This window comes from Emydura macquarii, unplaced genomic scaffold (assembly GCF_026122565.2).
Source record: "Emydura macquarii macquarii isolate MOO-44397 ecotype Brisbane River unplaced genomic scaffold, CSIRO-AGI_Emac_v2 contig_2897, whole genome shotgun sequence".
Lineage (NCBI taxonomy): Eukaryota > Metazoa > Chordata > Testudines > Chelidae > Emydura > Emydura macquarii.
Window position 1 is genome coordinate 1582063 of NW_027133034.1, and position 14829 is coordinate 1596891.

At 39.6% G+C, this 14829-nt stretch overlaps 1 protein-coding gene across 1 annotated transcript in view; it reads left to right on the top strand.

The window, feature by feature from the left end:
* PGM5 (phosphoglucomutase 5) overlaps nt 1-14829 on the top strand; it is a 129738-nt gene that overhangs the window by 14436 nt on the left and 100473 nt on the right. Inside the window, exons 3-6 of the mRNA XM_067569338.1 lie at nt 2532-2678; nt 9090-9215; nt 11531-11721; nt 12580-12734. Of these exons, the coding sequence (XP_067425439.1) occupies nt 2532-2678; nt 9090-9215; nt 11531-11721; nt 12580-12734 (619 nt within the window). The remainder of the gene's footprint in view (nt 1-2531; nt 2679-9089; nt 9216-11530; nt 11722-12579; nt 12735-14829) is intronic.

Genomic DNA, 14829 nt, shown 5'->3' on the forward strand with positions numbered 1-14829 from the left:
ATGTACCCACTCTATGGCACTTAACATTATGGAGTACTACTCTTCATACATTTCAATATATTTCCATCAGACATATCTTGGCATTTGCTTTAAAGTTGGGTGTTTTAAAAGCACCTAAGCATTGCTTTTGTCTTCCTGTATGGGAATAAATGATGCTGGTATAAGCACATTTAAACCAGTATAACTGCATCCACGCAAGGAGGTTGTACTGCTTTAGATATACTGATACAGTTAAAGTCGTATAATTTGTGTGTGTGTAGACAAGAACTAAGACTTTAGCTAGTACAGTCAATCTAGTCCCTCACTGTCTTAAGCATGGAAATTCACCTGTAAAGATAATATTATTTCTTTGTTTTATGCTTCCATAATACATCATAATAATGATTAATAGTACTTTCCACTTTCTAGTGCTTTTCATTTGAAAATCTCAAGTCCTTTACGAAAGTGAATGTCGTTATTAGAACTGGGCAAAATTTTTCAACTGAAAATTGTTGGCAAAAAATGCAGATTTGGTGACACCAAAATGTTTCATGAATTTGTGTTTGTGTCCCAAAAAAGAGAACTTCTGAAAGTCAAAATATTTTGTTTCAACATTTGTAAACATTAGCATTTTGATTTTTCAGTTTGAAACAACTTTTTGTTTAGCAATGTCCTTCAGTTTTATTAACCCACTCACACAACTTTAAAAAATGCTCAAGATTAAAACATTTAATTTGACCCAAAACAACTTTAAATTTTTTTGTTTGTTTTTTTTACCCAAAACAAATATTTATTTATTTATTTATTTATTTAGAACTGGGAGCATACCAAAATATCAGTTATTTGCCCAACTCTATTTATTATCTTCATGCTGAAGGTGGGGAAATTTAGGGCTTGTCTACACACTGTAGTTGTATCACACTAAAGGTGTGATGCTAAACCAATGCAATTTTGTGTGTAGCCCATGTCTGAATCTGAGAGGTTAAGTAGCCTAGCATCAGACATCAAGTCACTGGGAGAGTCAGGACTAGAACACAACAGTCCCATGCCTTATCCACTAGACACACTATCTCAGCAAATTTAAATCCCTTCTCCCCAGAATTTGCTGGATAGATGTGTAATAGTTGGAGTTTTTCTTTAGCCTACATTGGCATTTTAAACAAAATCCATATAGCTTATTAAGCTTTAAAAATAAAACTCTCCTCAAAAACAGATGAGAATGACTAATTATTTTCATTAGTCAACAAAGGACATAATAAAAAGTAATAGGCTTAAGTTGCAGCTGAGAAAATATAGGTTAAGTATTAAGAAAAACTTTGTAACTATGAGAAGAGTTAGGCAGTAGAACAAGCTGCCATGGGAGGTAATATTATCACTAGACTAGACACCCATCTATCAAGAGAGATTTAGGACTAATGAAATCTGTCCTGACTCTCTGGAGGGGTTTGAATGAAGTGAGCAGAGGTCTCTTCCTAGGTAAATGATTGCATTATAGTAAGTTAAGCAATCATTGTCTGTAGTAGTTGCATGATCCCTTTGTACAATATTGGGCATTACACCTAACTTATGTGGCATTAATGATACCCCAATTTCTGTGACAAAGCTGCACAAATTCAATGGTATTACTGGGGATGGTGGGCAATTAGAAATAAAAGAGGTCTGAAGGTGCTGAAGGCATGTCTGTGAGGGAACAGAAGGAATCACTTTTCAGAGCAGAACTGTGCTTAAAAATCATAGATTCATAGATTTTAAGGCCATAAGTGACCATTACGATAATCCAGTCCGACTTCTTGCATAAGCAGGCCATAGAACCTCATCTAGCAATTATATTCTTTGAGTAACATGTTTACTCCAGATCAAAATGGTATGTTAACAAATTAAGGAATTTTTAATTTCTAACACAAATGTGTTTTGTTGAATAGTCAGAGATGCCCTGCAAGTAAACAGTTCTATAAAACTGCTGAACCAAATGCATTTTTTTAAAATTTAGGCCAAAGGGCAATGAAGTTATTTAAAACTCTCAGATATTTGAGCCTCATATATATGTTAAAATTGAGACCGCATCAGGTGGGACAGAAGAAGTACATTGGACTCTGCTATCCTGGATCTGAATTTACTTTTTCCTTTTAAACACATCTTTTCAGCATTTGCAGAAATAAGCACCTCATGAAATACCAATTTTAGTTCAACATGCGCATTGAGATTTACTGAAGAGTATCAACAAGTGGCAGATTTCTTTAGCAATACATCCAAATGATGGTGGCCTTTGTCCCCTAAAATGATTTATTTGTATACTATTATTTCATTAGTTGAAAAAAATCAGAAAAATATACTCTGTTTTCAGTGTTATGGTTCTTACAGGAGTGTATTAAATCTGTGTTTTGCTTTAAATGGAAAAAAATCTGTATTTTACCCTAGCCATTTTTTTCTGGGCTTGTTTATTTTGAGCACACCAGAGCTATTTGCAGTTGATTACAAGAGAGAACAGATTCTTTTTGAATTTAGAAAGTGATCCAGTGTCAGAAAAAAGCTTCTTAACGTTTGTTTTCCAGGACCTGCCCCAGATGTCGTTTCAGACAAAATCTATCAGATCAGCAAAACCCTTGAGGAATATGCCATTTGTCCTGATCTCAGAGTTGACTTATCTCGTTTAGGAAGACAAGAATTTGATCTGGAGAACAAATTCAAACCTTTCCGAGGTACCAATCTGTGTTTTTATCCAAGCTGTATGGTAAATCCATAGATTCTGTTTTTAAAAAGAGGTGCTGCAGAATGACAATATTATAAGTATTTAAGTTGTGCTTAGATTATTCTTCACAATGCCTTAAAAACATTAATCCTCACAACACCCTGCAGAATAGGTAAGTAAATCCTAAACTAAGGGTTTGAGTATTAAATCCAGCAAAATACTGAAGCACATGCTTAACTTTAAGTGTGTGTTTAAGTTCTGGTACAGTCAAACACATGCATAAAGCGCTTTGCTAAATAGGAATTGTTGAAGTGGGGCCTAAGTGCCAAAGGGACTCTATTAAAACCTTAGTTAGTATGTTGTTTGGCTACACTTCCCTCTCTGAAATATACTCTGAAAAGTCCGTACCTGAGAGCTGTGGAATGCCCTCCACTCTGACTCCAAATATGAAGGGAGAGGGTTCAACACCACACAGGATCAGGTCTAAGTGTACTAATTAATATCTAATTCTAAGGCGTTGATTCAGCACATGCTTATCTTTAAGCTAAGCTAGTAGGTAAGATGACATGTTAAACAGTTCAGTAAGTTATGAAGGAATGAGACATTTGGCTTGTATATGAGTTACCTGTACAGCTCTGCCTGATGCATTAAATAAGTCCCATTTCCTAGATAGCTCTTGGTGTGTCACATACAGCAGCATTTCACAGAGGGTTGTGGGAAGGTTTTAGGTGGGCTGCAGGCCTGGTGCAGAGGGAAGGGCCCCTGTGTGGTTGTGTTGCAGGGCAAGCTTGCTGGCACTCACCCTGCAACGGCCGCTCTTGTCCCATGGGGCTGGGCCTGGCTTTGTGGTCTGGGCATTGCCATTTGGCGCACAAAGTCACAGTGCCAGTGGTGCCAGTTCAGATATTTCTTAGGGAAAGGGGAGCAGATTTTCAGGTTGTAATTTAAATATACAATAAACAACTTGATGGGCCATTTTTGATTATTTCTACATAGTACTTCAAACCAGCTAGCTTTCTAGAGTTTTATAGTTAAAAGCCATAAAGCATTAGGTACCCAGGAGTCCCTGCTGTTCCACCCAGGAGCCCCCATACCCACACTTTCCCAGGAGCCTCTGCCTTAAGGGAGCCCCCTTACTGTCCCCTCCCCAGAGCCCCAGACTCCCCCACCCTGCTCCTTACCATTCCCAGCTAGCTTCATGCTTCCCTGAGGGAAGAAATTTTAGGGTCTTCCCCTCTCTGCCCCACAGTCAACCCTGCTCCTCCGTGACCCGGGGACCTCTTGGTGCTAACGGGCAGAGGGCACAGTGGTATATAAAGGTTATTGGGATCCCCTGCATCTAGTATCTACATACTAAGTGACCAAAGAGTGTCATGAAGTCTCTACTGAAAATCTGTGTCACACTGATCATCATAATCATAGCAAAATGTATGTAGGGATAATATGTAAGGAGTTATGTGTATATGCTGGAAGTGTTCTTAAGGTCTGTGTCTTGGGCCTGGTCACCAAAAGGTGATAAACAAGTTTCTTTCAGGAAAGAGATGTTTGTCTGACTGGCTATATGTTAACTGAATATTGTATGATTCACAATGGATGCCCATATGCAGTCTGAGCTGAATGCTAATGAAGGAATTGTGAAATCTTCCAGAGAGGGAGTTTACAGGAAGAAATAAACCAGCAGGAGGGAGTCATGTTTACAAGCAAAAACTATGGATTTTTGGACTATAACTGTAGGTACCATGACTCACTCTGCATCCTTTACTGAAGGGATAGGTGGGACTTGTCTTATGAATGGAGGATCACAGCTGGTCTGGCTGTTTGATGCTGGGAGACAGACTGAATGAGCTACCTTTTATGAGTCAGGGGAATGTCTTATTAGTTAAGTGTAAGCTCTAGAAAGCATGTTACGATTTTATTTCATATGTAACCACTTGTTTCCATTAATTCTATTTGCTTTGTCTTGAATCTCTGTTCTTTGGTAAATAAACTTCTTGATTTTACGATAGATATATGGTGAGAGTGCATGGCCATCCCTCCTAGTGAGTCTGAGGGAGGCCTCGGCCCCTTGCTGTCGCACCTGTGTAGGCAGGCTCAAAGCAGGGAATTAGCTATCTCTGGTGCCTCAGGCCCTCAGATAGGACAGGGCAACTAAGCAGTCTAGAGTTCACAGGTTGGGGTGAGCACCAACAGGCCTCCTTGTCTATGACGAGATAGCTGCCACCCCAAGGGTGGAGTTGGCAGGAGGGGAGGGGGTAGGGGGACCCAGCCTCAGCCTACTCCACTGGGTCCCAGCCCAGGGTGGAGTGTTCCACCAGTAGGTCAGCGGAGCTCCAGCTGAAACACATTGATGTGGTATCGGGCCACAGCACAACCGGACTATTGTCTGGTTCCCCTGGGCTACTCTCTACCCCGCCTCCCTGGAGTACCTGGGCCTCAGGGTCATGTCTGTCTCCCCAGGGTAAACAGCAAGGGGTAACTCCACCAGCTCCTCTGGGTCCCAGGCGGCCAGCAGCAGGCAGCTCCGGGCTCCTCCGGGTCCTCAGCGCTTCAGTAGTTGGGCATGGGCAGCAACAGTGGGAGAGAGACATCTTTCTCCTCCAGCAGCTCCTCCCCTCAACTGAGATAGAGGGCCCACCCTTTATACTTCCTGTTCTCCCCTCCCCTCCCCACCCCCAAGCCCCTCTTTCTGCTTCTGCTGTAGTGGGTGGACATGTTTTTCCCAGTTCTGCCCACCCGGGGTGGATGGCGGTCCCTCCTCGTTGGCCTGTGTGGTGGGCCACGCCCCCTCACTACAATATCTAAGTGCTGTGTGTTAAGCAGAGATATGATCTAAGGCAGGGGTAGTCAATAGGTGGACCGTGGGCCAGATCCTGACTGCCAGGTTCTTTTGAACGGACTGCGAAATCTTTTTTATTTACTTATTTTTATCGTTATTATTGTGGTGTGAAAAATGTTTCTCTGCAGTCTGGACCTTTACTATACCTTGACCAAGAAATTTGGACCTTGACCAAGAAATTTGGACTGTGCCAAAAAATAATTGACTACCCCTGATCTAAAGTGTAACTGGTAAACTCAGGGGTACTGTTCCTTTGGAAGCCGATCTGGGTATGCTGTGAGTTGTCCAGTGGATGGGACTGGGCACTCCAAGGGGACACTCCAAGGACTCAGGTTGGCGTGTGCTTGTCACTAACCTGTACTGAGGCCAAGGCCTGCAGAGGCCTGGAAGGCAGGGCTTGTGTTGCCAGAGACTGGTGGCATTGGGAATAGACTTTCAGCAGGCACAGACAAGGCTTTCTCACATTAAGGGCAGGTGCTAGGGAGGTACCACACAGTCCTGGTTATCCCCCGGGCAGCATCACAGTGGCATAGCTGGCAGGATCTACACCCTGTTAGTTGGTTAGCTAAAGATCATGCTCCAGGCAATTTATATACCAGATAATAAAAGATACTGAGAGATTCCCTCATTGGAAGGTTGGAAACAAATAAAGAAAAAGGTTATGGTTTGTTGTTTTCAACTTGTTTATTTTGGGCAAGGGAGATAGCACAAAAGGAGGACAACCGCCCTTCTGCTCCACAGCCAGCTCTACTCCCCCCTCACTGCAGCCTGTAACAGGCAGGAGTGCATAGACAGGGCACTTTTGCCCAGGTGGTGGCAGTACAGGCTTCCTCTTCCTTCCCTTCTCCCCCCAGTTCCCTGCCTTCTCCACCTCTCCATCACATGCTACTGCAGGGTGAATGCAGTGCAGGCTTGATCTCCAATATGACACCTTCTGCCCCTGGCCAGGATTAGGTTTGTGATGCCAAGGCAGAGAGTGCTGCCTTCAGGTGCCCCCCGGGGTGCTGGAACAATTTTTATAGTGGAGGGAGTACTGAGAGCTATTGAACCAAATTATAAACCCTCTATATCATGGAAACCACTTCAAGCCAGGGGTGCTTACATCTATTAGCCCAAAAATAATTCTATGTACTCCTCCTCCTACATCCCTAATTCCAGCTCCTATGGTGCCCCCTTGACAGGTGAGAAGGAGGATGTAGCGGAGGAGAGAAAACAGACTGCTGGCCTATAATTTTGCTGCTCCTTCCTGAATTTGTATCCTGTAGGTCACATAAAAAGACAAAATGCAGTTGGTGCATTGCCGCTGTGAAAAGTTGGGGAACCACTGACTTACATCAGTACTGTGGCTGTTGTTACAAATGTTTTTAACAGGCATTAGGAAGAGTGACGTAGAGAGTTTCTTTCTTTCTTTCTTTCTTTCTTTCTTTCTTTCTTTCTTTCTTTCTTTCTTTCTTTCTTTCTTTCTTTCAAGTAACCTATTATGTCCTGGGTGTTTCACAGAACAAGGGAAAGAGGGCCATTCAGCACTTAGAATATTATAAAATATCTCTTTAAAATAATTTTTGGTCCCAGAAACCCTTCTCAGCTCCCAATGTCCCAGAATTAGAGCTGGTCAAAATTTTTCCATTGAAACTTTTTTTTTGATAGAAAATGACTTTTGATTAAATGGAAATTTTCATGGAAAAAAATAAATTTTCTTGAAAAATTGTCTGGGGGTTCATCAAAAAAATGAACATTTCCAGTTTTTGGCAACTCGATCTCAAATGTTTTCAGTTGCTAACCTCCTCCCACCCTCCATCAGTTTTTTGGTTGCCACAAAATAAAAAAACACCCCCAAAAATTTCTAAGAAAAACTCTGGTGAAAATGAAAAAAAATCCATTGACATTTTTTGTGGGGCCAAAAAAATAATTTCCCAGCCAGCTTTACCCCAAAATCAGTCATTGTAGGACATCATAGTTGTCAGACACTGCACTGAAGCAATGCAGCTGGCCTGCAGGCACACAAGTATTTAAGTAGAATTTTTCATATCATGCAGTTTTGTACATATTTTGTAAAAGAATCAAAATAATAATTTAAAATCAACATTTCAAAACCATGTGATACATTTAAAAACTTCTAGTGACCCGAGTTCCTGTTGGCCAGCTCCAGTAAATCCAGCATACTGGAGCATGGGAACAAGCTAGTGAGGCATTGCAGGAACTAAAATAATTTTTAGGCCTCAGTTCTGTGAACACTTCTGTGCTTATCTTTACATGTGTGAGTAGTTCCACTGAGTTCAATGGGATTTCTCATGTGTGTAAAGTTTAGCACCTGCATAAGTGTCTGCAGGATCAGGGCCTTAAAAGCATATTTACAAAAATTTAGCTTCCAGTGCATTCCTGTTTAGGCTATTCAGTATATAGCTTTAGGGTTAATTCCACTTTCATATAACGTTTGCAGTTCATTTTAAAGACATGAGTCTTGCACAATTTAATGGAACTTTGTTATTGCTTGAACCATATATATATTCCTAGTCTATCATACGCATTATAAAGTGTGTGTGATTTTTACCTTATCCTAATGAAGAAAAATGAGGAACAGTCAATGTTTCTGCAAAAAATAGGCTGATATTTTAAATAATAATTTAATTATACCTAAAAATACTTTAAGATGTTCATTTGACCAGATGAAAAGACATTTGTGTAACATATGTCATTTTAACTTAATTAAAAAAAAGTAATGCATTCCAAGATAACGGAAAGCCATTTTATTGGCAGTGGTATGGTAACTGCTTTCACTACAAGAGCTTTACTTTCTCAAGTACATTTTTGTTGATCTGCTTTACTTGTAACAGAGTTAGAAAAATTATAGTCCTCTGCCTTCACAAACTCACAATTCAGAAAAGCAGACCTTAGTGAAAACCAGATGCAGTATCTGAGCTGACTGGTCCTAAGTAAAGAAAATATAAAATAAAAATGTTTAATTGTAGATTGATAGTAAGAATTAAAAATGTATGCCAAATGCCAGAAATGAGGAGTACACAAAATTATTTTTGGACTGATAGCTGTAAGCCGATTGATACTTTGGACCTGACAGTCCATTAATGCTGTCAAAAATCTGGAATAGAAGCTGTAGCTCTGTCCTGGTGTAGTTCTTCTCTTGGAATTGATACTTTCACAGATTTAAGACCAGTTCTATTTAGTTTGATCCATTTTTATATGTTGATGCCAACTAAAAAAGTTGTCAAAATATATTTTGAATGTAAAATTATGTTTTTATTTCTGTGTATCGTATTTTATTGAAATACATTCACAGTAATACAAACCATTAATACATTCTCGTCCTGCAGTCATTAAGCAGGCAAAGCTCCATTGACTTACACAGGATTTGAGGCCTGATCCAAATCCCACTGAAATCAATGGGAGTCTTTCAATTGACTTCAGTGGAATATGGATCAATCTTTTGATTACTAAGTATTGCATGATCTGGTCTTATTTAGTGTGTAATGGATTGTTTAGATGTCTTTGGAGAGAGGTTAGTGATCTGTTTGTCCATCTGTCTATGTGGTCAACTCTAGAGTAATTTCTTTTGTCTTATTTTCCCAGTGGAAATAGTGGATTCAGTGGATATCTACCTCAATCTGCTTCGAACTATCTTTGACTTTAACATGATCAGAAGCTTGCTGACTGGACCCAATCAGCTTAAGATAAGGATTGATGCCATGAATGGAGGTAGGACCATGAATCTCTGTTGTTGGCAAGAAAAGTTGAAACATACCCTGAAATAGTTTACTGTACTGGGTATTTTATTATGTTGTAGTACTAATATTCACTGACTATGTATTCCAGTTTGCAATTTTCTCTATTGGTTTTGGTGGGGGTTTTCCCTGAGCAAGGAGTGCAGGATTTGGTTGATCGTTGTAGTAAAAACAGCTTGTGGAAGTAAAAGTATCACTGTGCATGTTAAAAAAGAGAGAACTTGTAAAAGGAACATCCCATTTCTTGATAATAATAGTTCATTATACTTTCAGAACAAACATGCTATATATAAACTGCATTACAGTTTATAAATAATTGCAAATTGTATTTAAAATTACAATATACGGACCTGTTATATGTAATTGAAGGTTACAAATAAGGAAGATATACTCGGTGTGTGTGTGCGCATGCATACGTGTGCGCGCAGTGGACTCTTCCAGTTTGGCTCAATAAAACCATACGCTATATGCTTTGTAAAATAAGTTTCAATAGAGTAAGTAGTAAGATAGCAATCAAGTTACATAATAAGAAATATACCTTTCTGCATGTGGAAATTGGTAATTATTATGTAAATATTCATGTGAATTCCTAAATCCTTGCGTATTATATATATTATAAAATCTAATATATGTTTGATAAAATCAGATATTTTATTTTTCTTGAACACTAAGTTCACAGGTATATTTCTACCAAATTCAGATTAAAAATATTTCAAGTAGAAGAGAAAGTTTCAGAAGTTGAGGTGGTGGGAGTATGTTAAAGAGTGAGAGAGAGAACTTTTCCTCTTCAGGTGACTAACTCAAATCTGTTGCAGGATTTTAGTGAATTCATCACCATCTGATAATTGGTGGTAAATGTAAAATGAGTTACTGATCTCAGTCAGGGTTTTTTAAGCACAGGTGACATTTACACTAAGTTGTACTCATTGGTCATCTCAACAGAGGCAGAAGACTGGGGATGGGGACTGAACACCTTTCTACAGGTCAAAGTGCAGGAAAGTTTGCACTGATGTCATTCAGTAGATAAATAAATTCTAAGGTTTTCAATCTGACACCTTTAATGAACATTACATTTAAAAGATTGTTTGTTTGTTTGTTTGTTTGTTTGTTTGTTTTAAAAGAGAATGGTGGAGCAGAGCAGTTTCACAAGTTGCTGTGCATCACTATCACTAGCAAATACAATGCAGTTCACAGTTTGTATTTTTAAAACAGCTTCATTTTTATTTAAGATTTTTTTTTCTGAGGCTTAATGGTAGGGGATTTGATATTAATATTTAACAATACTTAAGAGATTTTGGAATAAAAATTCCATGACTGAGGAATGGAGGATTATATGACTGTCACTTGACATATATAACATGTTATTTGTTGGTATAGATCAGTGTTTCTCAGTTAAATTTGGCCACGGAACCCTTTTGAACTCCATAAATAATTGCGGAACCCCGCAAACTCTTAACAATCTTCAAATGTAGAAATAAGCAAAGGTCAACATTTCTTACTTAAATTACACTTGCACTGGATACCCTCCGCCGGAAAATCCGAGACATCTTCCCTTTTTCAGCGGCGCGGAGAACAGCTGCTCTTGGCGGCGCGGAGAACGGCGGCGCGGAGAACAGCTGCTCTCGGCGGCGCGGAGAGCAGCTGCTCGCGGAACCCTAACAGTGTTCCGCGGAACACCAATTGAGAAACACTGGTATAGATAGTTAAACTGTACGTAATAAAAGTGCATCCACACTAGGAAAAGGTTGTTTTTTATCATGTTAGCTAGCATGTGGTAACCAACATGTGGTAAAATAGTGTAGACAAGGCAATTCTAGTTTTAACATATATTAGCAGGTCAAGGTAAATACTCCCCATGTGTTTGTTCTCTTAATATTTACCTTTACCTGCTAACACGTTAAAACTGCAACTGCCTTGTCCAGGATTTTTCCATGAATTGGTTACTATGTGTTAGCTAACACTATTTTTTTCCTAGTGAAGACAAGGCCTAAGTGTGTGTATGATAACTATGTGTTGTTGGCCCACATAGGAGATAAGAGCCTGCTACTGTTACCAGCTAACTCTGTTAGCTCAGATGGAAGATATCCTGGCTTTTGCTGCTGAGCTCCCACTGAAAACCTCGGCGGGGGGGGGGTTGCATATTACTCTGTGAATTTTTTTTTTTCTTTCAGTTGGTATGACAGAGTTGTGTGCAATGTGAATGCACTAATTAAGTCTTCTATTAAGTTACCATGCTGTTGTGGATACTGGAATTTGAAATATGTATGCTCTGGCAAACTTCTTTTGCAGTTATGGGACCCTACGTAAGGAGAGTTCTGTGTGATGAATTAGGAGCTCCTGCAAATTCTGCAATAAACTGTATTCCTCTGGAGGATTTTGGTGGGCAACCTCCTGACCCAAACTTAACATATGCAACTACCCTGCTGGAGGCTATGAGGGGAGGAGAATATGGATTTGGCGCTGCTTTTGATGCTGATGGAGTAAGTATTTCAGCCAATCTGGGCTTTGGTACTCAAGGATGTCATCTTTGCTAGTGCATCTATTAGACATTTAAGCATAATAGGCCCAATTTTTAATGTTCCCAATTTTGAGGATGCAGTTATTTGCAGGCACAGGTGATAGCAGTTGAACCCACAAATCAGGGCGAAGTGGTATCATTTGTGCCCTCAGTTGATTGCACCTGCAAATTTGGAGGCCAGGCTGAGGACTCCCTGAATATTTGGCATTTGTCTTAGTGTTTGCATAACTTCACAGATAGAAAAAATGCATCATAGATAAATGAGGGAGACTAAGTAACCTGTACTAGAATAAAGTTAATTTTGACTGATTCTAAAATTCCTTTTGCACCTCAGCTAAGTGAATTTTCTGTATTTAAGATAAGCACTGAATCACAGGCTCTGTGTGTTTTTAAAATCTTGTGTTCTTGTTACCAGCAATATAAACAGCAAAGTATTACAGCAATAACTTGGAATTCTCTCAAGGGGGGTGTGTGCGTGCGTGCGTGCGTGCGCGCGCGCGCGAAGGAAGGGAAGGATGAAGAGGCTCTTGAGGTACGGAAGCCATTTACTGTTCTCAGTATTCAGTAGACACAAATTACTGTCCTGGCTAGTACATATCATCAGCAAAAAGATGAACTTACGCTAGGGTAGTCCTGGTAGCAGCAAGCCCATCAAAATGCCATGTAGGAGACTGGAACCAGGGAGCAATCTTGGAATTCTCATTCACTGGGCTGGCAGGAGATGTGGTTTGATAGGGAGATGATAAGCGAGTGATCATGTGAATGAGCAACCTCAACCTGATTTCTCTCTGACACCTTTTTCACTGTCTTGTCTTTCCAGGACCGCTATATGATCCTAGGTCAAAATGGTTTCTTTGTGAACCCTTCTGATTCACTGGCAATTATTGCTGCCAATCTTTCTTGCATTCCATATTTCCGTCAGATGGGCGTTCGAGGGTTTGGTAGGAGCATGCCTACCAGCACAGCACTGGACAGGTAAGGGAACAAGATTTATTTTTATCGCCATGGCCTTGACACTGGTTGTAACTTCTTCCATCTTTGATATTGTTGCCCCTTTTTTGAGGCGAGCGGCAAGTCATATTTTGGAGCCCTAGGGGTGTTCCAGTTGGAAGTAGAAATTAATGGAATCTGATATTCTCTTTGGTTCCATCTTGTTTATTTACAAGGAATGTACAGTGTTCTGCTTCTCTGAACATGGGAGGAACTAATAACAAAAGGAGCAGTATTATATAGCCCCAAGTCTCTTTAGCCAGTAGATCTTGGCCAAAAGCTCTCTTTAGCTTTTCCCAGGGTCACTCGGTGCTCGTAGGTTACTACTTGGCTTTCTTCTTTTTTTGACTCTGCCTCTTCCTTTGTTCTTGTTTGCTCTGTTTCTGTGTGTTCTCTCACCCACCTACCCAAACACCTGCTCACAATACTGAGTGGAACCCCCTGCTCACAAGGGGCTGCTTTCTGCGCAGACTCTATTAGGCCTTGTTTTAGGTGTGGCCCCTTAACTGTCTTCTATAACTGTCTTAAATGAAGGGCACATTCACGCATCAGTTTGAATGAGGATTTAATTCAACCCATAACAAATTTCACCGAGCTCATAGCAGTATTATATGGCTGCTTACAAATCTGTGAAATCTTATGATCAGAGCTTCTAATTTTTGACAACTTTTGACTGAAGTTTTTAGGGTGAACTTACTGGTAAACAATTGCTTAACTGGATAAACCAGTTTTGTGGCACCTTTATTTTGCATGTTCCCTTCGGCCAGTGAACTCAATTCATCCCTGCTTTTGATCAGTATCAGTGAATTAAGGACCTTAAAAGTCTGTTTGAATAAAGAGCTAAACATTCAGATTTGTATCCCAATCATAACTGAATTGCACAATCTCTTGCCTCTGCAAAACTGGACTGCAAATCATCCAAGAACAGACTCTCTCCTGATATTTCTGATACCTCCTGCTTCTGGTTGGACTGGAAGTACAGTGCTAACCAGCAACTTTAGGTGGTATTTTGGTGGTTCCATTTCCAAAAAAACACAGAAAATCAAAAGTATTCAAAAATGAAAACTTTTAAAATAAGTTATCAAACCTTCACATATCTCAAAATTTTGCTTCAAGTTTCAAGTAGTTTGGATAAATTAATAATGTAGTTTGCCCATCCTTCATTGGGATGAAAACAAAGCAGACTGGCAGGAAACAGGAAATAACCATTTGACCCCTTTCTGAATCAACAAGCATTTACCAGTAATTCCTGAACATAATTACTTTAGTCCATTTCCTAATAAATATTGGTTTAAGACTAAACCCGACAGCCCTGCTTACAATATTTATAAAGGTTAGAAAGAGAAAGATGAAGACCCAATCCAGTACTAAGTGAACATTTAAAAAGATTCTACATATCAGTTGAGATATAGCATTTATTATTCCTAATCTGAAATCTGAACAGGTGGTGTCCAAACATATATTAGCGTGGGACTGATAAACAAATAAGCCCTTGTCTATACAAATGGTGTCTAGTCAGGAAACAGTTGTTTTAAAAATGAAATATGAATAGCATGAAAATATTAATGCCTATCCAAAAACCAAGGATAATAATACTGTGTGGTCCCTATTCATGGGATTTCTGAAACTGGCCAGAGCTTTTAAAGTTGACAATTCACATGCCCTTGGTGGTTGATGGATTTTTTCAGAGAAGTTTTCCCTACTGCTGAGAAATTTTGTGGCTTTAAGAAAATTATGCAGTATTTTCAGGTTTCCCACTCTCCCACCCCAAACAGACACTCCATGTAGGTCTCAGAAAATACCCATTGCTAAAAGAGAAACTATCTTTAGCATGAGATACAGTAGTTTCAGTAAAGAAAATAGAGAAGAGTCATGTTCGACTTACAGTTTAGGACACCTGGGACATTTTAAATGCTTTTGCCTTTCTTTTCTCTGAGTAGTGGCTAAATGTATTAGAGGATATGAACATACTGAGATCCTCCTTAGCAGTACCCTCAACAGTTGACATGGGTTCTTGACCGTGTTTGCTTGATCTTTTGGTTTCCAGATGGTCTCAAGTGAGTTACTGTATCTGAAATCT